Source organism: Myotis daubentonii, chromosome 13, assembly GCF_963259705.1.
Source record: "Myotis daubentonii chromosome 13, mMyoDau2.1, whole genome shotgun sequence".
NCBI classification, from domain to species: Eukaryota; Metazoa; Chordata; class Mammalia; order Chiroptera; family Vespertilionidae; genus Myotis; species Myotis daubentonii.
The window spans coordinates 55,665,258-55,689,188 of NC_081852.1; the positions used below are offsets into that span (position 1 = coordinate 55,665,258).

Here is a 23,931-nt window from a genome sequence, read left to right on the forward strand (position 1 = left end):
TTGTCCAAGTAGAAAGAATGCAATTAAAAATAGAAGAAGAAGGGAAGCCATTTAACTCTTGATATTCAGTAAGGTTCTATTGGATCCAATTTTATTTTTTCTGTATTTTGTTTGTTTGTTTGTTTGTTTTTGAGCAGGCCTAACTATCTGTGAAGACTGTTATTTTATACTAGAGGCCCGGTGCACGAAATTGTGCATGGGGGTGGGGGAATGTTCCCTCAGCCCAGCCTGCACCCTCTCACAATCCAGGACTCCTTGGGGGGGATGTCCGACTGCCAGTTTAGTCCTGATCCTGCAGGAATCCCTGCTGGATTGGTCCTAAACCGGCAGTCGGACATCCCTCTCGCAATCTGGGGCCGCTGGTTCCTACCCTCTCACCTGCCTGCCTGCCTGATCACCCCGAACCACCTGCCTGCCTACCCTGATTGCCCCTAACCACTCTGCCTGCCTGCCTGATCTCCCCTAACTGCTTGCCTGCCTGCCTGATCACCCCTAACCACCTCTGCCTCGCCCCCACCCGCCACGGCTTCGTCCGGAAGGACGTCTGACTGTTTGGTCTAATTAGCCTTTATTATTATAGATGTCCCATTCTTCTTAGAAGTCTTCAAATGAACAAAGAGAACATCTCCTTATTTACAAAATATAGAATATTCCATTTGTAATTATTAGGTGGATTTATTTCACTCAACCATGTTTCAAATGAATAACACAACCATTCTGATAGGGAAAGAGATTAAACAAATCCAAGTGGCTTTTTAACATAATGTTTGACAGAATGGCCTCTGTCTAGGTGTGGAGGTGGGGAAGAAGTGAAAGCAAATCTTTTACATTTGTTTTGGAAGGTTTTGGTGAAGCACTTCTGAAATTATTTTAGGTGTATTGTTAGAAAAAAAAAAAAGAGTTGATATTAGGAATTAAAGTTCTCAGAGTGGAAGGTAGGAGATACACATGTGAAATGGGGAGAGCACGGAAGAATCCTGTCTGAACGGGTTGGAACTGGAGGCATCAGTGTGAGGTTATGTTCAGATAGATAGATAGACAGACAGCTGTAGATGTGGATTCTTCCAAAAGGGCCTAGAGCTAAGACACCCTAGTAGTGATTACACTGATTACAGATTTTCCCAGATCCAGTTTCTAATAACATTCCCATAAGTAGTTATGGCTGATGGTAAGGCTGTGGCAGGGAAAGCAAAGATGAGCCTGATATGTCTTGTTCTACCAGATGCAGGAAGTGCTCCGGAAAGTGATGGGTCCTGCCAAAGAAACAGGCCTCTGTCAGCTCGGAGGGGTCCCATTGATAAAGTCTGGGGCGACTTCAGCATCAAAATGATTTAAGCAAGTAATAAATTATAAACTGGTGGAAAATATAATCCATGAGCTAGCACCTGATAATGGACAGACCAGCAGACACAAATAGTGCCAGGGAGAATTCTCTTTCTTATACAGAGGGCAGGCTGGCATTGTTGGACGCTAAATCTGTGGGGGAGGGGATGGATTTTTGGTGAGATGTGCTTGGTATCTAAGTGTCTTCCCCACCGATTGTGTGTATGGTGCAGGTGGAAACAGTAACTCTGTCAGTACTTGTATGGGTGGTCAAAGTTCGCATCATGAGCCATGGGAAAGTGGGCATTGCATGCCTCTGGATATACTACTGCTGAAACAGACATCACTCATAGCAGGCTTGGCAAACTTTTTCTGTAAAGATTCAGATAGCAAAATTTTTTTTTCTTTCAGTCATTTAGTCTCTGTTTCTTCTCAATTCTGCCACTGAAATTTGAAAGCAAGCCACAGATAGTATGTATGTGAATGAATTTGCCTTTGTGCCAATAAATCTTTATTTACAGAAATGAGCAGCAGGCCATTATTTGGCCCTTGGACATAGGTTGCCAGCCCCTGGCTTAGAGTATTCTGAGTGGGAATACATGCCTAAATCTAATCATCAATCAGTATCATATAAACTTCAAATGAGGAATCTTTTATTTTAAAAGGGGAAGAACTTTATTCTTAAAAAATGTCAATGTCACTTGCTGAGCCACACTGGCTGGACTGAAATTATTTTCAAACGAAGTGCTAAAAACAGATGAGAGGAAGTCGATATATGTTTTTTATATTTGGTTGTATAGGACATATATTGGAACTGAAATTGTAAGAATTCCTGTGAACTTGCTCTGGCGGTAAAAGAAACATCACTTTGTCCTTTCTGCTATTCTTTGAATTATGGCTTTTAGGGAATCTATAAATCTCAAAGGAGAATTATTGGATGGTTTTACTAACTTAGACCATAAAGCTCTTCTGGGTTAGTCCTGAGGGAAATTTACTTCCCTTTAAGTTAGCAATACCTCATAAACTTTCGAAGAACTTCAATGTGAGTCTCAAGGTTAGTATAATATTAATGTTTTGCTTTAGTATTTTCATGCTTTCAGAATTTGGAAGGAGTAATTGGAAAACCATCATTAATGTCATTTCATGTTAACTCTTTCTTTCGATTTGAAAACCATTAGATACAATTTTTCTAAGAAGTGAATTTTTTCTTCTATGTGATTCTCTTCAGTTGTTAACATTATTTTTCAAAATTCTCTGGTGAATTTCAACAGCGGATGGAATTTTGCTTTTCAGCAAACTGGTGTCTGAAAGTGTTGATCTATAGAACAGGCATATTAGGTGGTGGGAATTAGGCATTTTTAACAGAAGAAATCTCCCCTTTAAAAATAATTCCGTCATCGGAATCATAAAGCATGGAGTTTCACTGTGCTTAAAGTAGGCCTGGCATTTGTTGTTGCATTTCATTGTGAAGAATTTTACAAGACTTATTAGGGAAAGTAAAACAATTTCAATACAGTAAGTAAAAGGTTTCAATAAATTGCTACGTCTTTGTGACAAAGGCTGCCGCTAAGATTATGTGCATTTAAAAAAAATTTCTCAATGTCTCAGAAAATATCACAAAAGACTTTAGTTTTGATAAATAAAATTATTAAAAAATATGCTTTTAGAACTGTTTATAAGCTACATAAATATATATAATTGAAAATGTGCATGAGTTAGATTGAAAAGTTTTAGTAAATGTGCATCCAGAATACAGAAAATTCTGGTCTTTCCGTCTCTGCTTTACTTTCCTACAGTGGTGGAGATGTCAGTCCCTAACAGGCAGCCATTCTGTTGTTGTATATATTTAAATATAAGAATTTATGTTTAAGAAGGAATATGCAGTTATAATGTTTTCATGACTATGTAGAACCCCACAAATGAAATTTAATCACTCTTTCACATACTGGCCCTACAAATATTTTGAGATATGTTATTTTTCATTTACTTTTTATTCTTTAGATGAGCATCCCTAGTTCTTCTAGTATGCACATTATAAGGTTTCATTAATATCTTATTAACAATATTAATATCTTATAGTAGCATAGCCACTAGTAATGTAAAGGATATTTCCTAATAAATAATAATAATAGCAACAGCTAACATTTATTGAAGCCTTACTCCATGCTAGGTGGTATTATAAACACTTTATGCATATTAACTCCTCAAAGTGAATGTACAAAATATATGCTCTTTTAACCCCATTTTACAGATAAAGGAACTGAAGACAGATGTCTTGCACAACTGGCCATTGATCATGCAGCTGGTCAAAGGGTTATATATAAGTGTAAAATACACATTGTCATCTTTCCCACCCTCTGTGCACAGACTGTACTTTGTAGTGACCCATTCAGACTTCACAGAGCTTCATAGAGCATGGTGTGACACCATTACTTGTTCTAAAGTTGATATTTTATTAATATTTTTGATGCACCCTAAATTTATATTTTATACTAATAACTAGAGTCCCAGTGTATGAATTCATGCATGGGTGGGGTCCAGCTGGCCTGGCCGGGGCTGGGCCTATTGGGAGGAGGGGGGAGGAAGGTTGGCTGACTGGCCCACCCCAATCAGGGCTGGGCTGGCTGGGGAGAGGGACTATGGGTGATTGGCGGGCCCCGCCCCTGATTGGGGTTGGGGAGCGATTGGGGGTGGGGCTGGCAAGGGGTAGGGGCTGCAGGAGGCTGGCGGGCCAGCCCCACCCCTGTTTGGACCAGTTCGATGGCTGGAGTTGGCATCATAGCGACTGGTTGTTCTGGTCATTACCGCATTTGGTGGCTGGCGACACAGCTTCTTCCTTAGACTTTAGTTCCTGCTGTTTATGTAAGTGCTGTTGTGAAGTGAGGTGCACTCTGCCTGCACTTGTCTACTTAATGTTGTAACATCAGTGAGGGCTTGACCTTTATTGTTAGAATAGTTTCAGCCCATCATTGCTTGGGATCATGATTCTGGCATGTAAGGATTTAGTTAGCTCTTCCTTTTGTTGAGTGAATGATCATGTATTAAGTACAAGTTCTTTGTCATCATTCTAGGAATTGACCAAAAAATGTTGCAAGTAAAGCTTGAATATTTATGGAGCCAAAATGATTTCTTGTAGCAAGTGTACATTTCTAAATGCAAAATAAAAATGTAATGAGAACGTGGATCATAATTAACTTTGCATTTTAAGTTTATCACCTGTACCTGAACAAAATCATTGCCTTAGCTTTTCATCTGAGATTACCATGTCACCTGTGGGTTCCTTGATTGAACTGCTAGTGATCAGACCTTGAGAAGCGCTGCGCTGGTATTTAAGAGGACACTCTTTGGTGTTAGACCTGTGTCATAGCTACTATACTTTTAAATTTTTTTAATGTTTCAGAAATAGTTGAGTGAAATACTGTTATTTCATGATGAACTATCCATTCCTAGTAAGGTGAATATCTATTTTTAAATAAACTTTCAATTTTGACACAATTTACATATGCTAAGTCTGTACCTAAGTCTGCTGTTTTATTTTATTTTCTGTGTGTGTGTGTGTGTGTGTGTGTGCGCCTCTGTTTCTGTTTTCTTTCTTCTTAAACAACTTAGAATTTTATCTTGGTATACTTATACTATTCTTGAGTGTATCTCTTTGTATAGTTTTTTTAGAAATTGCTCTGGTTATAAAAATACACACATGTAATCATAATCGTCTAATATCAGCATTTTAAACCTTCAAGGGAAGTATGGGAGCCTTACTTTCATTTAGATTCCCTCATCTTCCTCACTTTTTAACACCATTGGCTTGAGTACCAGATGATGTTATAACTTTTGTTTTCTTCATCAGTTATTATTTAGAAATCTCAGCGCAAAGGTCGTGTGTATTCATATTTCTGCTGTATTTATTGACCTTTTTTGATGTTCTAGGGATTTATTCTTTTATCATTTAATGGCTGTTTGAAGTGATAAAGGACAGCACAGAAATTGTTACGGGCAGAGATCACATCCTTTTTTGTATTTGTAATATCAGTGACTAACTCAGAGCCTTTACATAGTAGGCGCTCAGAAACTTTTTATTACAGCTCTTTTCCCCAGAGTTATTTACAATTACAGAAATGTATGTGAGAATAAGAGTTTTCTTTTTCCTCGTGCACACGTAAATTTGGCATTTTCAGTATTTCAGAGTTTGATCTACAGAATGGCCAGTCTTACTCATCTTGAACCCCTAGCACCTAATATAGTAACTAGCTCAGATTTAATAATTGCTTCTTGATTAAATGAATATTAAGTATACCTTACTCATAAAAAGGTGGCATTACAATTAACTAGGTGGTTTGATGACATTTTAGTTATATTTTTAAATACTAGGAACTCATGATTTATCTTCTTTCTCTTACAGCATCAAACACTTGGCTTGTTTCAGAAACTAAAGGCGCTATTGTTCAAGGTGGATATGGGCATACCAGTGTGTATGATGAAATAACAAAGTCCATTTATGTTCATGGAGGCTATAAGGCATTACCAGGCAACAAGTATGGATTGGTGGATGATCTTTATAAGTATGAAGTGAACACTAAGACTTGGTGAGTAGACGAGGCCAAAAGTATGTTGGGAAAGTGTGTCACTGTTATAGTTTATATTTGCATAATAGTGGTGTTTATTACATATTTTCAGGGAGACATTCTTGGCCTTCTTTTATTGCAACTAATGATACTTAATTATGCAGCAAAGCCACAAAATGGTAGATTTTCTATGTAGCCAGCATTGCTGTAAAGGCTCGACTTTAAAGTGGTTCTGTTCCTGTAAGCATTACAGTTACTTGTGCTTATCGGTGCTGATGTTACGTTTAATTCAGACAGGAAGTTTTGCTTACCAAACTTTTAGGATTGTTATTATCTGTCTTGGGATTTGTTCTACTTTGCACTCGTATTTTATTGCCACTTGTAAATTTTAAAACCATGTCTTCAGTTTTGTTATCTCATTTTCTGTGAAATACAAAGCTTGTGACATTTAGCTAGATTTTCTTTTTGTTGTTATAAAAATGCCGCAGTGTACATCTTATACTGGTCTGCTCAGGCACAAATGCAAGAGTTTCTCTAGGGTATATACTTAACAATGAAGTGGTGAATCTGAGGATATTCATGTCCTCAAATTTACTGCGTGTTGCCTAATTGCTTCTCAAGTGACTGTGGTAATGTATGTTTCCACCAGCAAGGTATGAGTGTCCCTGTTTCTCCTTATTCTCACTAACACTTGATAAAGGTGGGGATATTTTCTTTCTGCCAGAGTAATGTGTGTGAATGATACTGATATTTTAATACATATATCCTGGTTACTACTGTGAGAAACCATCTTTTTATGTGTTCATTTGCCACTTGTGTTTCTTGTTTAGTGAATTTCCTATTCATAACCGTAATGCTCTCTTTGTATTTGCAGTATTATTATTTTTTTATTGATTGATTAACCAGGGAAGTGATTTCTTTGTGTCTTTTTTTTTTAAGATACTACACATTCTTTTAAACTTTTAGCACACATTCCTTTATGTGAAATGAAATACAGTTTTTTACCAAATTGTGATTTGTTATACCCCCTTCAGTTTCAAATATATTCTATTTTTTAACTTTATTTGAAGAAAGATGGAATTAAAAAAAATTAAGACTTCTTTAGGTGACCTTGTTAATTTTCATTATTTTTAGTCTAATAAAATGTAGTATTATTCTTTATATTTTTATAACTATTAACATTAATAAAATACCTTTTTGTTTTAGGTAATCTATACATTACATTTTATTTCCTATTTTAATATTGCTAACATTTCTTATTGACTTTTTGCTATAATAAAAAGGAATTGTGTAGAAACTAAGGCACCATCAACCTGCTTAACATATTTTTGCATATGTGACAGATACTGTGTCATATCAAAAAGGAAAAGATAACTGCTTCTGCAAGATAGAGGCCGCATAGTTCACATTAATAATAATGGGCACAGTATTGCTCAGGGAAAGAACTTATTAAAGTGAATGGATAAGAGAAGTACGGGTATTATTTGAATGAAATCAGAATGAGAGAGTTAGTTGTTGTTTACTACATAATGAAATTTGATCAGATCTTACATGATTATTTACTTGAAAATTTCCCATAGTGAAATGTTGCATAGAAGAATATAATGATCAGTCTTGGCAATTTTAGCATATGCACAAGTAACACTGTATACTTGTCTCTTAGGAGAATTTAATAAAATAATTTGTAAATTATTTTGAGCACCTCATTACAAATATGTTATAGATACATATGATCCTTTACTATTTCCTTGGGTTCTGCTTTAAAAAAAAAGATTTGTAACATTATCAGTGGTATTTTTCTATTTGTAACATTCTTAAAGTTTTTCTGCTTTTTGTTTGCTTATTTTTCAAGTTTGCTACTATACATGGATTATAGTGTGTATCAGTTTCATTTGTCAAGTATTATGTAACTTTAAAATGTTACTATTATGTGCCCATTGTACATACTAATTTTACATTTTTGCCACGTCAAAAATGGGTTTATGGTTTAGTAGGTATAGTTTGGTAAATATACGACTGTGTTGAAATAATAGAAAATGTGTATTTGGAGCAATTATATTTTATGGGTTATTTGAACTATTATTTACACTGAAAAAATATTAGGAATTACATCCTTTGAAGGCATCAGTTAACTGTTAAGGAACTGAGAATTTGTGGATCAAGATCTAGGAGAGGTAGAATGTCCAGGGAGGTAAGATTGGCATTTTGTTCAACTTTTGTCCTTGAGACAATTGTAAATCCTGAAAACTGAGAAACTGATCTTGGCTTTTGTCAATCAATGTGGAAGAGCAAAATTGAATTTTCGCATGTGCTAAGGAAGAGGGGTCTGGCTATATACTTAAGGATTTAGTCTGATCCCTGACCTTCTAAACCTACTAGTAGGATAAGCTCACCTTGAATCATCACAGTTTTTCATTGGATTATGGTGATCTGTGCATAGCCTAACTAGTTGGCAGAGCAAAAGTCAATTCTCGCTTGAGGAAGATAATAATGCACAGAGCCTCAAATTATTTCTTCATTAATATCATGTGCAATATCTGGTATAAAATTTAAAAAACACTTAGGAAAAAAACAAAAATTGGAAAAAATAGCTATTATAAACACACCTGAAGGACAACAGTGTTTTCTGAAACTTTAAAATGATTAGAACTTGCCGAAGCCGGTTTGGCTCAGTGGATAGAGCGTCGGCCTGCGGACTGAAGGGTCCCAGGTTCGATTCCGGTCAGGGGCATGTACCTGGGTTGCGGCCACGTCCCCAGTGGGAGATGTGCGGGAGGCAGCTGATCGATGTTTCTCTCTCATCGATGTTTCTGGCTTTCTATCTCTCTCCCTTCCTCTCTGTGAAAAATCAATAAAATATATTTAAAAAAAAAAAAAATAAAATAAAATGATTAGAACTTTATTTTCAAGGAATTAAAATATAAGGTAGACAACTAGAAACCTTTACTAAAAGAATCAAATGGAAATTATACCAATGAAAAATACATTAAGTGAATTAAGAATTCTTTGGATGGGTTTAACAGCAATCTAGACACAGCCAAGAGGAGAATTAATGAAATGGAAGATAGGTCAAGGAAAACCTATACTGAAATACAGAAAGAAAAAAATAAAAAATTAAAGAGGGGAAGCATTAGAAGGGACATGTGGAAATGGTCTAACATGCATGTAACTGGAATCTAGAAGAGGAGTGAGAAAATAATATACAACACTGTTTCAAGTCTTAATACTGATAATTTTCAAAAGTGACAAGACATCAAGTCACAAATGGAAGAAGTTCCATGAGCACCAAGTAGGATAAGTACAAAGAATCTTATGCTTAGAAATATCACAGTAAACCTGATAATATCCCAAATAGGAAGAGAAAAATTTTAAAGAAGCCAAAGGTAATCAAAGGCATATAAAAGAGCAACACTTGAAAAAAATGAAATCTAAAAGACATGGTGTCATTAGGTGGCTAAAAAAAAAGCCATTATCCTAAAATCCTACAACCAATGAAATATTATTAAAAATGATTTTTTCTAGCTCTTTAAATGTGATGCAATAGGAGGTTGTTTTTTACACTTAATTTTTCACAGCTATTTTATTGCTTTATTGTGAGTTGTGTGGTTTTTTTTTTGATTTCTCTAAAAACGTAGCTGTCAGGTTTTGGAAAGTGAAACAAAAATTTTATAAATTTTATTAGTTAACTTAAATTTTAGTAAATACTGATGAACGTACTATTCATGATGTTCATCCTTGCTTATTTCTCTGCATAATGAGTGTCTGAAATGTTTTCAACAAAAATCATTAACTCTGTATCAAACACTGTATTAGAAATAATCCTAAGACTTCCTCAGTAAAGGAGACAGATAACTTAAAATTTTATCCTACATGTATATGTGGAAAATAATAGAAATACACACAATGGAGGAATAATACAGCAGTGGGTATTTATTAAAATGAGTATAAAATATTTATAGGTGAAATGATTGTTGTCTTTATAACCAGCAAGATATGTTACGAGATTTGGAATGCCTGGTTACAATCACATATTGATCACTTAAAGAAACATTTATTTCTATAGCTTTACCTTTTAAGGTAATTTTGAGCCATGTAGTACTTATTTTTTTCATAGAGGTCTTTTATAAACTGGGAAATATTGCATATGGACAACAGGCTATATGAAAGCATACATGTATAGTTTCAGAACAATAATGAAGTTAACACCCTACCTACCCAAGCCAAGAAAGAGGACATTACAATACCCAGGAAGTCCTCATGTGCCTCCATGTTGGCTCTCCCTTCATTATCCCCCAAAGAGGTAACCATATTCCTATTGTATTAATTGTTTCATTGCTTTTCTTTATAGGTTTTTTACCCTTCTGTGTATTTGCAAACACATTGTTAGCTTGTCAGTTTTGGAGTTTTGCATGTATTGTTTAACATTGCATGCTTTTCTTAGGGAGCTGTTTAAACATCAACTTTATCTTTTGAAAATATATTTTAATAAGGAGAGGCAGACAAAATGGAAATAAGTAAAATGTATCTTAAATGATAATAAATACTATGGAGAAAGAAGAAATCATGGAAAGAGGATTGGGGTTTTTAGGTTGTTACATTTAAATAGGGTGGTACGAGAAGACATCACTGAGAACACATTTGGGTAAAGACATGAAGGAGATGAGAGAATGAGCCAGGCGGACACCTGAGGGACAGGGGTTCTGGGCAGAGAGGAAGCTAGGGAAAAGCCGTGGTTTAGATGGGACTGCGCTTATCCTTTGGAATAGCCAGGGGCCAGTACTGCTGGGTTAAAGGGTCTTAGAGTGGATTGGGTGAAGTGGGAGAAAATGACCCGAGAGTGGGAATGGGGAACCCTGTCTTCCAGAGTCCTAGGGGTCATGATAGAGATTGTGACTTTTACTCTGATATGGGAAGCCAGTGGAGGGCTTTGAGTAGAGATGCGAAATGCTCTGACTTAGGTCTTTACAGGATCACTTTGACTGCTGTTGTGATTATGATACAAGAGCAGAAGCAAGAGGACCATTTAGGAGACTATTGCAATAATTGAAGAAACAGATGATAGTGTCTGGGACCAGGGAGGCAATGTGCAGGTGATGAGAATTGGTTGGATTCTCAATATATTCTCACGGCAGAGCCCACAGATTGCATAGACCAAGGGATTGGGAATCGAGTGGAAGAGGGAGAGGAGCGAGAGTGGAATCAGGCCTTGGAAGACCTGAAAGCATGGCGTCGGCGTTAATGGAGATGATGAATTTTGTCGCAGGAGTCCGTTTGGTGTGAAGGAAGATTTGGAAGCTCGGTTTTAGGTTTATTTAATTTGCGCTACATGTTACACATCCTAGTGGACATGCGCACTAGGTGGCTGGATATAGGCGTTTGGGCATCTGGATCCTAGTTTCTGCTCGGAGAGAGAAGGATGAACAGTCAGAAAAAGAGACTGAGACTAAGCAGTTGGTGAGTTAGCCTGAACCCAGGAAAGCGTGTCCTACAAGCCAGGAGTGGGTTCCAAAGGGGAGAAAGCTTGTGAGGAGCTGCTGAAAGGCAGGGTGATGGACGTGAGGATTCAGAAAGGCTCACAGCACCTGGCACACTGGTGTTTTGCTGACCTCGATGGGAGAAGTTCCTGTGGAGTGGTAGGGTGACATTCTGATTGTCCTGAGTCTGGTCAGGATGGGAGAGGAGGAATTGGAGAAAAGTATTGACAACTTTTCTGAGGAGCTTAGTTAGAAGGGAAGGAGAGACATAGGGTAAAAGAGGGTCAGGTAGGTGAGGACAAGAGCGGTTTGTTTGTTTTTTCAATATTGGAGAAATAATTCGTTGGCTGTTAGGAAAGATCAAGATGATGTTAAAAATACTGATGCAAGAAAGGGAAGACCTTTCCAGCAGGATGTACTTGAGAAAACAAGTAGCGGTGGGACTAATGGACACAGGCTGGCCTCTAGGAGCCTTAGGCAGTTTAATCATAGGATTAGGAGGGCAGGTAGGTTATATGAATGCAGTTGCAGATAAGCGGGTAGATGGATGAGAGTTTGTGGAAGTTTTGATTTTTTTTTTTTATTCTTAGTGAAAGAGGAAGTGGGATTATCAGTTGAGAGCGAGAATGGGTGATATTTATTAGAAGACTGAGGTTGGATGGGAGAAGACAAAGTCCAGAATGGTCATTTAGGAGGGAGGAAGGGTGAATGGGTTAGGGAAGAACGATAGGGTTGCTGGCAGAATTGTCCTGTGTGAGATACCCTTACTGTGGGAACATAGCACCTTCAAAAATTCTCGATTCCCCTGTGGGTGGATATTTGGGCTGTGCCGGTTTTTGCTATCATGAATAATTCTAGTGTACATGTTCTTATTTAGTCTTGTTTCGTATACCTACAAGTTATCGAATATTTTTGCGGGCTTATTTGATCATTTGTTTTTGTTGATTTGAGTTACTATGTGGCATCATTTCCTTACGTTAACAGAGCTTTACTTCCATCCCTCCCTTTGTGCTCTCATTGTCAAAAACAGGGTGGGCAAAAGTAGGTTTATAGTTGTTTATATGGAAAAAGACATGCAGGTTATGATGATTACGATAGCTTTATTGACTCAAAAGAACATCATCACATCTCGAAGCTTACCTTTGCCCACTCCTGGTATATTATATTTCTATGTGTTACAAGCTCAACAGACCAATTATATATGTACTGGTTTATCACAACTGCTTTTCAGATTTATTAGGAAAAGAACTGTCATCCTACTTTGTTTTCTAATTACATAATTGCCTTTGCCAGCACTCTGCATTGGAATAAGTGATTGAAGACTGAAGAACTAACTTCCTTTAGTGTCTTGTCGGCAGACGTTGCCTTTAAGCTTGTGAATGTATTTGTAACATAATTCTGATATTTATAATAGCTGCCTTGAAGTCTTTTTTTGCTCATCCGACATCTGGGCCCTCTCAAAGGCATTTCTGTTCTCTTTCTCCCTCCATATGGGTCTCACTTTCCTTCTTTGCTGCGTGTCATAGATTACCCTGAAAACTAGACATTTTAGATAATAGAGTGTAGCAACTCTAGATCCTGATTCTGTGACTCCCCCACTCCCTGGGGCTGTTGTAATTTTATTTGTGTAGTGACCTGGCTGGACTCTTTTAGCAAAGTCTCTTTCCTCCTCGAAATGCACCATCCAGTGATGTTGCTCCTGGGAGGAGGCGAGCTGGGGGCGATGCCCACAGTCCCCCTGGGATGGCGGTAACTTCAGCGGGGCTCCCTGACGCCCCCCTGACTCCCCGTTTAGCTCTGTCTCTGCTTGTGTCACATCACCGGACAGCCTCCATGATTCCTCACTGATTGCTCTCAGCTTCAACCAGCGGTTCTCAACCTGTGGGTCGCGACCCCTTTGGCGGTCGAACGACCCTTTCCCAGGGGTCGCCTAAGACCATCCTGCATATCAGATATTTACATGACGATTCATAACAGTAGCAACATTACAGTTATGAAGTAGCAACGAAAATAATTTTATGGCTGGGGGTCACCACAACATGAGGAACTGTATTAAAGGGTCACAGCGTTAGGAAGGTTGAGAACCAGTGGAACTTTCAGCAATGCTTTGGGGCATAAATTGTTCCACAGTCCATTTGATTTCAATTTCAGTCCCTGTTGGGCTCTTATTAGCTGTCCTCATCTTCCTTTCCCCATCCCCCCTCCTTCAGGTGAACTTTTACCTGGTCTTTGAGCTATGGTTCTCATGGAGCTAGCAGCCATCTCTTTAATTGCTACCCAGGAAAACCTCCCTGGTTTTTGACCGTTCCCTTAACTGTCCCACCCTCTCTGTTCCATGTCAAGTCAGTTCTCTTGGAAGAGCTCTGTGCCCGTTTGTGGAATTGTAGGTGGGATTAGTAACCTGTTCCCGTTGGTGTGACACCACTGCTCTTTGTGCGGGGCACTGGGTGGGGGTGGTAGCCTTTGCTCTTCTCAGCTGGCCTCTTTGGCAAGGACCTGCCCAGTAGGTGAGGAGGGTGAAGACTGCGCGGCCCTGGTGTTCTTAGCCTGCTGGGCCTGGTGTTTAGCTGCCACCCTTTGAGTTAGAGGCTGCGCACTCAGACCTCTCATGCTTCCTCCTTGAGTAGAACTGCCACCCAGAGTTGCGGACATGAGAAGCATTGCCATCTCCTTTCCTGTTAGATCCAGTGGCCTGGACTAGGAGCTGAGTGTGGAGGGGTTCTCTGTTCTTCGCTCTCATGCCTGCTTGGGGGGAACTGGTCTGTGCTGGGGGGGGTGTGGGGGGGAGGGTGGGAGCAGGCAATGGGTTAGAAATAATGGTCTGTTGTTCTTATTAAAATTTAGTAGATATTCTTGAGTAAATATTTATGGTTGCTCTTAGTAAAAATTTTTGGACCCTTAATGGTTTTTTTTAATCTTTTTGATGAATTATAGTTCTTTCCTAGGGGAGAATGTTTGTTGAACTCCTTATATTGCCATGTTGGAAGTCTGCTCCATATTTTTTAACCATTAATTGGTATTATAGCCCATGGTTTTTGATATACTGTATATACCTTGCTAACTAGATTATATGTACTGTTTACATTCTGTTTTTTTTTGTACCAGGGATTGATTTAGGGCATTTATGAAGCATTGATTCATATCCTCATGTACCTTTATTATATATCAGCTCATTCAGATGAAATATGATGGTGAGAATATATTGGTAGCATTTTTTCTCAGTTGTACTTTAATTAAATAAAATAACATTTATATTATTTGTAATGATTCTCAAAAATCATTGTGATTTTCAGTTATACACAACATATGAATGTAGCTCAAAAACAGTCTTGAGCAACAGAATATACATATGAATACAAAATATATGATTCCATTTTGTAAAGTACAAAGACAGCAGTGCGAATCTTTGCTACATCAGAATAGTGGATATATATATATATATATATATATATATATATATATATATATATATAATGTAAATCTGAGCGCTGGTTACTTAGTTATGTTCATCCTGTGAGAATTCATTGAACTTTAGACTTATGATAGATCTCCTTTTCTGTATGTTATATTATACTTAAGAAGTTAAAGGTGTATTATGGGATCCATATGAGTTATGTAGTTTTAACAATATAGTTTAGAATAAAGTTATTATATTTAATTTTTTATTTGGTATTTAAAACTGATGATATTGGTCCTCTAGTTTTAAGAATACTTGTTTCCTACTTTTATAAATGAAAACAAAACTAAAAATATAAATTATTATAAAATCATTAGCAATTATGTTTAATATTGTGCTTCGTCAAAGCATCTTAAGGTACTATGAATCTGGAAATATCTTTCTAAAAATATTAAATTTAGAGGCCGTTTATATATTTTTAAATACTAAGTTTAGAGGACACATTTATTAAAATTTGAGCGTGTTATTTCACACTTCCAAGGAAAATTCTATATGCAAATTAGATCCTTTATATAATATATATATATATATATAAAATTAGGGAGGTCTTTTTATCTTTTGTAATACATTTTTAAATTTTATCCTGTAGGACTATATTGAAAGAAAGTGGGTTTGCCAGATACCTTCATTCAGCTGTTCTTATCAATGGAGCTATGCTTATTTTTGGAGGAAATACCCATAATGACACTTCCTTGAGTAACGGTGCAAAATGTTTTTCTGCCGATTTCCTGGCATATGACATAGGTATGTATCTGTTAGGATTGTATAAAGTAGGAAATATCAGAATTTTTTTATTTGGGATTCTCAAATACATTACTTGACAGCATGTGTATATGCCATTTTAGGGAGATAAATTCAGTGACACCATGAGTGGAATTCTAAGTCCAGCATAGTAGGAGTATAAAGCCAGGAGAATAGTTGGACAGGGGTGAATCAGTGGTGGAGACAGGGGAATTGAGAAGTCTGGTTTGAATGTCTTTGTTGAAGGCTCTTCTATATCATATTACTACATGAGCACTGTATCAGTCTATTTTGTTTGACTGTTACCATTAGTTTTGATAAAGGGTAGATATAGAGCACTATCAAATTAAGTTATAAATAGTAGTAAAGCAAGCATTTTAGATATAGTTGGGATAAGTAAAGATGCATTTAAACTAAACTCAAAAGATATATGTACTTGAAATAGAAAGCTGATAGAATTAGAGAAAGGAATATAAAGATAGTGGAGCTAAAGAAATATGATTTTGGGACAAAATGGAAACAGAACTAGGAATGGAAGTAATGGAATAATCTTTTGCAGAGAGCCAAAATACAATGCATTAATACAATTTATTTAATTTTAATTCTGCTATCTCTAGTCCTACCAATTTCTGAATATTAAATGAATATATTTATTGAAAGACTAAATTAAGCTATGCAGTAGACTATTGTAGTGAAAACATATTTTCTTTGTATATCATATTTTAGATAAAACCTAGATGATATTTAAAATATAGTTAGTAATACTTTAGAGCACATTTCATTGATGGTGTAAAGTAATATACCAATTTTAAGCTGTTAAGAATCATTTTGATAAGTAAAAATAAAAGAGACCAAAGAATAACACATTCAATAGATGTAAGAAGTATACTTTTGCTTTTAAACACCACAAAGGCACATAATCTACTTTGGAAAATTATTTTAAGTGGTAGCATATAAAGGAAATTAAGACTCTTAATAAACACTATGATTTTAAACTATTATAAGTTTGTTTGGAAGAAAGTAATTCCTAATAATAAAGTTAAGTATGCATTTTAACTCTAAGCTGAGTGTCGTCTGTGAGTAATCTTTATAATTAAATATTTACTTTTTTGAAATAATAATTTGAAGTGATGATTCATGATGGAAACGGGATTGTCTCGGCCTTTAGAAGGCTTATAAATCAGCCTGGGATCCAAAAAAACAGAGCAGGTGAAGTACTGAAGGAGGCTGGCTTCTGAGCTTTCACTGCTGGCTGGGGCTGTCGACATACTGCTTTGCCTGTGGCGATGAGACAGTAAGCTTAGTTCTCTGGGGGTAGATGAAAGTTTTGTTTGCTTTTCTTATAAGAAAAAAAAAAACACAACCATAGGAAAAGTGTAGAATTTTATTGTTATTAAAAATCTGTAAAGTGAGATTTTGAACTTTAATTTTTGCAGAAGATTCTAGAAACTTCCACTCACTTTCTGTACTTTAATGAAAAAATTATTAAGCTCTTTTTGTAGTTCACGTATTGGGAGTTTATTTTAATTCCTTCCATAGTGTTTGTGGTTATCGTATTCTAGGCTTTATGTATGAAAAAAGCTTGCTGAGGTGGGAAAATATTGAGGTGTTAGTTTCAGAGATGGAGAGAGGGAGAGAAGGAGAAAGGGCAGGAGAGAGAGAAGGGGGGGGAGAGGTAGATCAGATTATCTGTATTCTAATCACTCTTTACTAAGTGTCTTCTGAGAGCTGGGCACTATGCTAAGGGTTAGGGCTTTATATGCTAATATCTGTAACCTCTCTAATAACCTTATAATGAGCTGTTAAACTTATTTCCAGAATATTAAGCTGAAGAGAGTGAAAGGCAATTAATTGCCCAAGCTATGTGGATAGTAAGCAGCGGATCTAGCTTTTGTAATGACTGAAACTTGTGCTAGTCTTTTCATTTGAATATACTGTGCTGTTTGGTTGGGTCCAAAGTATGTTCTTAATTTTGGTAACAAATTATCAGGCACATTATGTTTAATGATGTCTCTTAATACTGTGGAAAGATAGAATCAAATATCAGTTTCATTTTTCAAGCAAATGTTCAGATTAAAGGAAGAATAACATATTTTAAATAGCATTATAATTTAACATAGGATTTTTTTTGCCCTGTGCTAACACTAACAACAAAAAAATAACACAAGCATACAATTCAACATAGGATAAATATTTTTATTTGATCTCATTGGATTATGTCTGTTGAGTTCCCAGTAAATTTCCCCCCTAAAATCTGTATTTATTCTTCTTAGTTTTGTAGCATTGAATGTTGGGATATTTTCCTGGGAAAAGTTTTTCAGATTTCAGGATATGCCTTCTAAAGTAATTTGTTTTCCTTATGCAGTATATTTTGTGGAAATAAAATACAGTCATTGCATAATGAACCCATAAACTAAATCTGTTTTGAAAAGAAAGAAAAGGCCATCTTGCTAATTTTTCTCTGTGGTACAGTGCCCTAGGACTTTAACTTTGGTACCGTGCCCTAGGACTTCTATGGCATATTTAACTGGAATGCACCTGAACACTTAAGCTGATTGCCTTGTGTTATATCATGTTTAAACAAATAGGAATATTCGTGCTCATACTAATTTTTCATTGCTGTAAAATGTACTATTTTAACCTTACTGTCACAGTAAATTTTAAATAGTGAATAGTGTTAATCTTTGAGGATAATCTTGCTCTCCTAGTTCTCATTACATTATATATGCTAGATGGAGAAGCACATGGTGGTTTTCAAACATGCCTGTATCTTGGCATCTCATTTGAAGGTTGTAGCGGGAAAAAGCTATATAATTTGATTCTCTTACGTTAGACATTGGACAGCTACATTTTAAAAAGTGACCAGAGTGCAGCTGCTAAGGGCCACGGCTGGTGAGCAAGACTGGATGGGTTATAACACACACCACGATGTACTACTTAATCTTCTAGTTTGTGAATCTAGCTTGAAGTCAGATTTTAAATCTGAAAACTTTAAAATGTTTATTATTGTTAGTGGTATTATTATTGCACTTGGTTGAAGACTAAATGATCTTCCTGGTAAAGATAACCTTCTGGTACATAATGAGGCTAAAGGTGCAATGGGAAAAACATACCCGCTGAGTTGGTCATTAGACATATTTATAGTTTGAAACCAGTTGGCTGTGGAGAGTAAATATTGTCATAAAAGTTAGTTTGCTAGGGTCAGTGGGTCAAAAGGAATCGGGAAGTTTGTTTTTCACACCTCCTGAGTGTCACTTAGGTGATTTGATGGAAGATTTTAACAGTTTACAAGTGAGAGAGTTTCATGAATGGAAACACTTTAAAATATAAGTGAATTTTGATACAATGTTTTAAAAGTATAATAAATGACCAAATAGAATTTATTCTAGGAATTTAAGCATGATTCAATATAATTGATTACATTAAGACTTGTTTATTGAAGTCAACAGGAAATAGCATTGTATGTTAAAACCCTGTAAAATCATTTAATTAATTTTGAAAGTCAAACAGTGATGCCCACTTTGCCTAGCAGAGAGTAAAAATTACATAACTGTTTATTGAATGAGTGCTGGGAGACGAAACTCAGAGAGAAACTCTGAGAACACAATAATTAGTTTAGAGTACTTGGCAAGGCTTGACCTACTGGGGAAAAACCCAGTGAATCACCATCATTAAAGGGCTGGTGGAAAAGTTTTTAGGCAACATCCAGAAATTTGGTTTTTATTACAAAGGTATTTAAATGGTTAATAGATTTTCTCTACATCCATCTACTTTTGAGTCTTGTACACACAACCTTTGGTTATTTTTAGTATATTTCAAGTATGCAACTAAGATTGACTTATGAACTTGTATTAAAATGTGTCCTTAAAGCATTACAGAAGTATATTTTCATGAAAAACTATGAGTCTTTGTAGAAAAGTTTGCCAATGAATGTGCATTTTCCACTTGTACTGTTTATGCATAATGATGAAATAAACCAGTATCTAAATTCCAGTGCCAGTACTTAATGTAATGATGTGGCCCCTCATAGGTCAGTAGTTTGACAGCACAACATTCTGATTTCAGAAATTAGAGTTTGCGAAAATAGTAATTCTAATTTTTTTATTTTATAAGTATTGAGTGTACAGTCTGTCAATTAATATTAGCACCTGGTAGAACATGTTTTAAAAATAATCTGTATTCCAGAGTGTATATTACACTTTGTTCTTTATCCTGTGTGGCTTTTCTGTGGTTGCGGAATGGTATTCCTGTCAGTTTCCATGATGTCAATAACTGTGTGGATTTTGCTTTAATTTGTCCAGCCTTGAACTCTTTATGAGGTGATAATGACCTGAGTGCTCTGGAAACATATTTTCGCCTTGGAAAAAAACATAATTATAGGTTGTAGTGAGACAGATTAATAATGTAAGAGACTTTCGAATGTAAGAATGGGAATAGACTGCATGTAAACAACATATTAATTTAATATTGAGCTTTAAGGCGTTTGATAACTTCCACATCTTACAGGAAAACCAATCTAAGTTTTATAGAGACTCCTGATCAAGAATGTGAAAACTCAGCAGCAGAATTTATCTTGCCATCATTGTGTTTGGTAGTTATTGAAAAGGCTGGAAGGGATAAGGGAAAGTCGGTTCGAAACAACTGCTCTATCTTTTCCTTCCCCATTGTGTTGAGAATTTCTGGCAGGAGGGCAAATACCAGCAAGCATGAAATACTGTGTCTATGGATGCAAAAACTGCTTCCCTCAACTAGCTTTTCATAAGCTTAAAAGTTAAATTCTTTTCTTCCCAGACAATTTTATGAGTGAAAACCAGTTGCCAGCTAATCTAAGAAGCTGTAAAGGAAAATGTGCATTGATTGTATTGTGTCAGTCAGAATGGGTTAGGTTACACTGTGGCAGTGAAGCACCCTGTCACCTTTCGGGTTCTCTGGAAAGCAAACCCTGGGACAGAGTTTGGTGTTTAGGCTACTGATTAGGTCCTGGGGAAGGGGAAGGGGAAGAAGAAGCTGGATTGGGCAGAGGGAAAGATCAAGTTCACCTAACAGTCTCGGTGCCCATCAGAGTTGTTGCTCACGGGATGAAATAGGCCTTGATCCGTCATTGTGTGAAGGTGTGAGGGTCACTCCCAGGAGCATAGGGCTGTGGGTTATGAAATTCTCCAGAGCTAAACAATGTCTGCAAGTGCTGGTAGCTGGACGATGGCGGTGATAGTGATCCTAGCAAAGGGGCAACACGCATTCCCTGAAGATGTATTTAGTCAGCACATCTCCATATTCAACATAATTCATTCTTGGAGCCACTCAGTCCACTTCTTCAAATACATTTGTTGTAAGCTCCTGGGAAACACCTAGATCATTGCTCTGTCTTCTGCAGCTGGGCTCAGGGCTGGCAACTGATACTCCTCATGTCCCCCCTCCATTATTTGTTCTATATATCTCTTATGTCAGCTAGAACTTCTTCTGGCCATGGAAAGATGCTCAACATCCCTAATCATTAGGGAAATGCAAACTGAACCCACAATGCAAGGGTTCCCATTTTTCCACATCCTTACCAACACTTATTTTCTGTTTCTATGTTATCAAGAAACAGAAAATAAGTGTTGGTAAGGATGTGGAAAAATGGGAACCCTTGTGCACTGCTGGTTGGAATGCAAAATGGGATAGCCACTTGAAAGAGTATGGAGGCTCCTTAAGATGTTAAACATGGAATTACCATGTGATCCAGGAATTCTACTAAGGCTAAGACTGTTGTCAAAGAGTTTACCACCTTTATTTTTTTGGCGGACTTCTATAGTTTTGGGTCTTTCATTTCTGTAAATGGTGTGAGAATTGGGTCCAATTTCATTCTTATGAATGTTAGCTTTCCAGTTTTCTCAACACCTTTTATTGAAGAGACGGTCTTTTCTCCAATCGTATATTCTTTCCTCTTTTATTGTAGATTAATTGACCATATAAGCGTGGGCTTATTTTAGGGTTCTGTCTTCTGTTTCATTGACTTGTGTGCCTGTATTTGTGCCATTGCGATGCCATTTTGATTGCTGTAACTTTGTAAAATAATTTGAACTCAGGGAGCATGATACCTTCAGCTTTCTTCTACATTTGCCAGATTGCTTTGGCAATTTGGGGTCTTTTGTGGTTCCATACTAAATATTTCATTTAGATGATTCTGTTTTTAGATATTCTTTCCCTGAATATTATATATTTTAAGTTTGTATGCATGTATGTAAAGTTTGATTTAGTGATTTAACTTTCTATTATGTTTGCCCAGTATTGACATTCATGCATTATTTTACTATATGAACCTTGGTTTATTTGGTAAAAATATGTCATTAAGATTGTTTTCCAATATGAAACATATACCCAGTTTCTTACCTTTCATTTTATTTATTGTCATATAATAATTTATTTGTGGGAATTATAGATATGTCATTTTTATTTAAGGAATAATGCTAGTTTAATAACAATGCTAAATTATAGGTCATGGAAAATTAATGAGAGGCATCCTAACTTTAGGTATTATATCATTAATTTGGCCAGTGATTGTTATATAGTATTTGTCTTTATTTTTTATTTCATTTTCCTTTTGTTTTTCTGATCTCTTTTATTCTAGCTTGTGATGAATGGAAAATATTACCGAAACCAAATCTTCATAGAGATGTTAACAGATTTGGACACTCTGCAGTTGTCATTAATGGGTAAAAGAAATACATTTATCAGTTATACTATCCCATATTCTGTTATTCTTTTAAAAAATATCATTTGTACTTAATGGCTTTGGATTTTATGTATCCCTACTGTACCGTGGAGTACCTTTTGGATCATTAACCATATCCTCCATTCCCTTTTGTTTAAATATATTTAAGGAGTAGGGGAGTTGTTAAAGGAAAGGTGCTGAGACAAAACTTCAGATACTTAGAAAAGAGTCATCTTTCCTTTTTTCCCTTTTCCAGAGATCAGATAATGAATGACCTCCTTAAAAAAGATCAAACTGAATTGATAGAATGGCTAGCCCCATATTTCTATAGAAGAGAGCAAGGATCTTGAGAATTCATTTAGTTCTGTCATTATTTAATGCATGATTTTTGACATGTCTCTTAACCTCTCTGGACTTTAATATTCTTAAGTCCACTGGGAATTTGGAGTGGATGAACATTAAGCTACCTTCCTCCTATAAGTTAGTATGATTTTTCTATTTCTGTAGCAAAAATTGGTAATATGGACACAAGTGACAGTAAAAATATGCTAGCTCATTCATTAGCTTAAATGTATAATTCATAATGACATGCTTATAAGTTCATTTTATTTTACCATTTTACTCAAATTATGTAAAAATTCCCCAATATGATACTAAAAGCAGGTAGAACTTAACTATTGTACAGTGAAACTGTCCAATTGATATTAGTTGGCTTTCAAAATAGTAATAAATGAAATTCAGTGTAAACATATGACCTTTAGGCTTCTCTGTTGAAAAATTGTTTTGTTGATTTCTATTTTACTCCTCTTAAATAGTAGAAGGTATTTTTGAAGCATTTTAAAAGAATACAAAAGAAATGAAATGAAAATACTGTTGTGAGGGACTGTACAACTTCCTTGGCATTGGTACTTGCCAATTCAGTAATTGTTTGGGATTTTCTTTCTAAATTGAAATTTTGAAATTTTTTTTGATTATTGATTTTAGGGAGGGAGCGAAGAAGGGAGAGAAAGAGAGAAAGAGAGAGAGGGAGAGAGATAGATCAGTTTTTGTTGCTTCACTTATTTATACATTCATTGATTGACTCTTGTACATGCCCTGACCAGGGGTTGAACCAACAACCCTGTCCTATCAGGGTGACGCTCTTAACCCACTGGGCTTCCTGGCCAAGGTCTACTCTTGCTTTTTTTTGAATTTCATAAGGGGATTTTAAAACCCTATAATAAGATCTCCTTATCTAATTTCTAAATTTTATGTATTTAAAAATTATAATTTTAGATAGCAATTCTAAAGTGTGCCTTATCTATATACTAGAGGCCCAGTGCACAAAACTCATGCATGGTGTGTGTGTGTGTGTGTGTGTGTGTGTGTGTCTCCCTCCTTCAGCCCGGCCTGCATCCTCTCGTAATCCGGGACCCCTAGGGGGATGTCATGCCTAAACCAGCTGTCGGACATCCCTCTCGTAATCTGGGACGCTGCATGCACCAGTGACCATACTTTTCATCCATGTGAAAGGCATCTTGCTGTTGTATGGGCAGCTACATTTTTTTGCCCTGATTATAGAAAGTAGTACATAACATGATCCTTCTGAGGCAGTAGTACCATTTTCCCCATCTATGGGTAGAAAAACTGAAGCAGAGAGAAGTTAAGTAATTGGGTTTGTCACACAGTTATAAGTGTCAG

At 36.3% G+C, this 23,931-nt stretch overlaps 1 protein-coding gene across 3 annotated transcripts in view; it reads left to right on the top strand.

Moving 5' to 3' along the window:
* Positions 1 to 23,931, top strand: part of ATRNL1 (attractin like 1) — a 464,000-nt gene that overhangs the window by 65,118 nt on the left and 374,951 nt on the right. For all 3 annotated transcript variants that reach the window (XM_059661523.1, XM_059661521.1, XM_059661522.1), the window contains exons 9-11: positions 5,723 to 5,906; positions 15,406 to 15,560; positions 22,168 to 22,252. In XM_059661523.1, coding sequence (XP_059517506.1) covers positions 5,723 to 5,906; positions 15,406 to 15,560; positions 22,168 to 22,252 — 424 coding nt within the window. The remainder of the gene's footprint in view (positions 1 to 5,722; positions 5,907 to 15,405; positions 15,561 to 22,167; positions 22,253 to 23,931) is intronic.